Consider the following 1,647-nt stretch of genomic DNA (forward strand, 5'->3'; position numbering starts at 1 on the left):
TTGTCTTCCCTTGCCAACAGCAAACCCTGGGGCACTCTGAGATACTGTTCCTACTTTAAATTAGAAGAAAGAATTACTTTTAAAAATGTTCTTTATTCACTTATAGTTAGCCTGTTGTTGAATTGAACATTTAATCATTCTTTGTTTTATTTCATAGGCCAGACTTCATCTTTTCAGAGCTGTGCGTTCTGTCCTAGCCAATGGAATGAAACTTCTTGGAATAACACCTGTATGTAGGATGTAATTTCTAATTAAAATAGCTTTCTAAATACCGAGTGAATTCTAGTTATCTATTCTTATATGCCTTGTTTAGAATTTAAACTGTTATTCTGTATCAGAATCTGTTTTAGTAAGCCTAAGTGATTTATCAACTTATTAAATGTTTATCTAAAAAAAGATCACTTGAGTTCCCTGCTGGTCAGTTAAGTATTAAACAGAGTTTTATAAAACTAACCCAAATCTTCTAAAATTCACTGCAGTCTAATGGGACAAAAGATTAGACTTTAAGTTCCGGCTTGAGGTTTTCACCGCATCATTCTTCCAGAAACTGTTCTTATAAGTGAGATTACTTCATGTTTGCATAAGGTAAAATTGATAAAAGCAGTTTCAGTTTTCTTATAATAACGGCTAGTTCTGAACCAATTTAGGGAGACCAGAATTAAACCTTTTTGCCTATACAGCTGACAGCCACTCCCAGAGAACAGATCTCACGCTTATCTTTCATTGATCTGTACAGGTAACTCTTACTGCATGAACTTGGGACCTGAATAGATTGGAATCACAAGGAACTACTTGTACACATATTGTACTAGGATCTTTTTATAAAAGTTAGTCTATTAGTTAAACCAGAATTTGAAATGGAGTTTCTCAAACCATTTCTTTCACGTACCTGCATATTGGTCAAGGATATTTTGTATGATTTGGTTAAGTGGGATGTTGTCTGTTCAGTCAGTACGGCTATCCTCATCTGCCAGTATTTCCTTTCAGACTGCTATCATTTATCCTAAATGTTGCTACTAGAAGCCTTCTCAATATTACCATCTACTTTTACGAATAGAGAAGCAAATTAGCATGAACCAAAGCTTCTCTAGTTGAATGAACATAGTTTTATATTGGCAAGTATGGTACACCTTCTTAGTCCTAGAGAAGACTTGTCCACGCAGTCTCAATTTTAAATGCGTTAGCTTCCAGAATACTAATTTTTACTTAAAGTATCATTTCGTTAGCACAAACCAGCCATGGAATAAAAATGTACAGTCAGGACATGTTTTTCATGTCCTATATCCTTCTCTACTTGTCTGGAAAAATGTTCCCCTTCCCAGATCTGTGGTAGCCACCTCAGTATTTGAATCTTGAGTGAAACGACACAGGGACAGTGATGGTTAGAGCCCAGTCTTTCCAAAAGCAGCTCCCTGAAAAGATTGTACATTATCATCTCCTACAACCTAGAGCCCTACTGCCCTGATTGTAGTCCTTATAAACTCTGGTTTTTGCTGAAGGCTACCAAGAGTTGATTTATATGCAACCAAAGAACCCTAAAATTCCAACATAGAAAAAATGAAAAATTTAATGTTTCAGGGTTTTTTTACATTTTGCATTATCGTAATGGTTATAATCACAATACAAAAAGTGTTCATAGATTCCATA

The 1,647-nt window shown here is 35.1% G+C and overlaps 1 protein-coding gene across 2 annotated transcripts in view; it reads left to right on the forward strand.

Moving 5' to 3' along the window:
* The window catches only part of RARS2 (arginyl-tRNA synthetase 2, mitochondrial), a 67,125-nt gene extending 65,557 nt beyond the window's left edge, over positions 1-1,568 (forward strand). The window contains exons 20-21 of one of the 2 annotated variants that reach the window (XM_028108043.2): positions 158-229; positions 737-1,567. In XM_028108043.2, coding sequence (XP_027963844.1) covers positions 158-229; positions 737-754 — 90 coding nt within the window. In that variant the 3' untranslated portion in view covers positions 755-1,567. Of the gene's footprint in view, positions 1-157 lie in introns of both variants that reach the window. The other variant, XM_028108044.2, reaches the window with a different exon arrangement.
* Positions 1,569-1,647: the final 79 nt, after the last annotated feature.

This window comes from Eumetopias jubatus, unplaced genomic scaffold (assembly GCF_037043125.1).
Source record: "Eumetopias jubatus isolate StellerSeaLion01/CBP00866 unplaced genomic scaffold, mEumJub1_p1.0 scaffold_6, whole genome shotgun sequence".
Taxonomy (NCBI): Eukaryota; Metazoa; Chordata; class Mammalia; order Carnivora; family Otariidae; genus Eumetopias; species Eumetopias jubatus.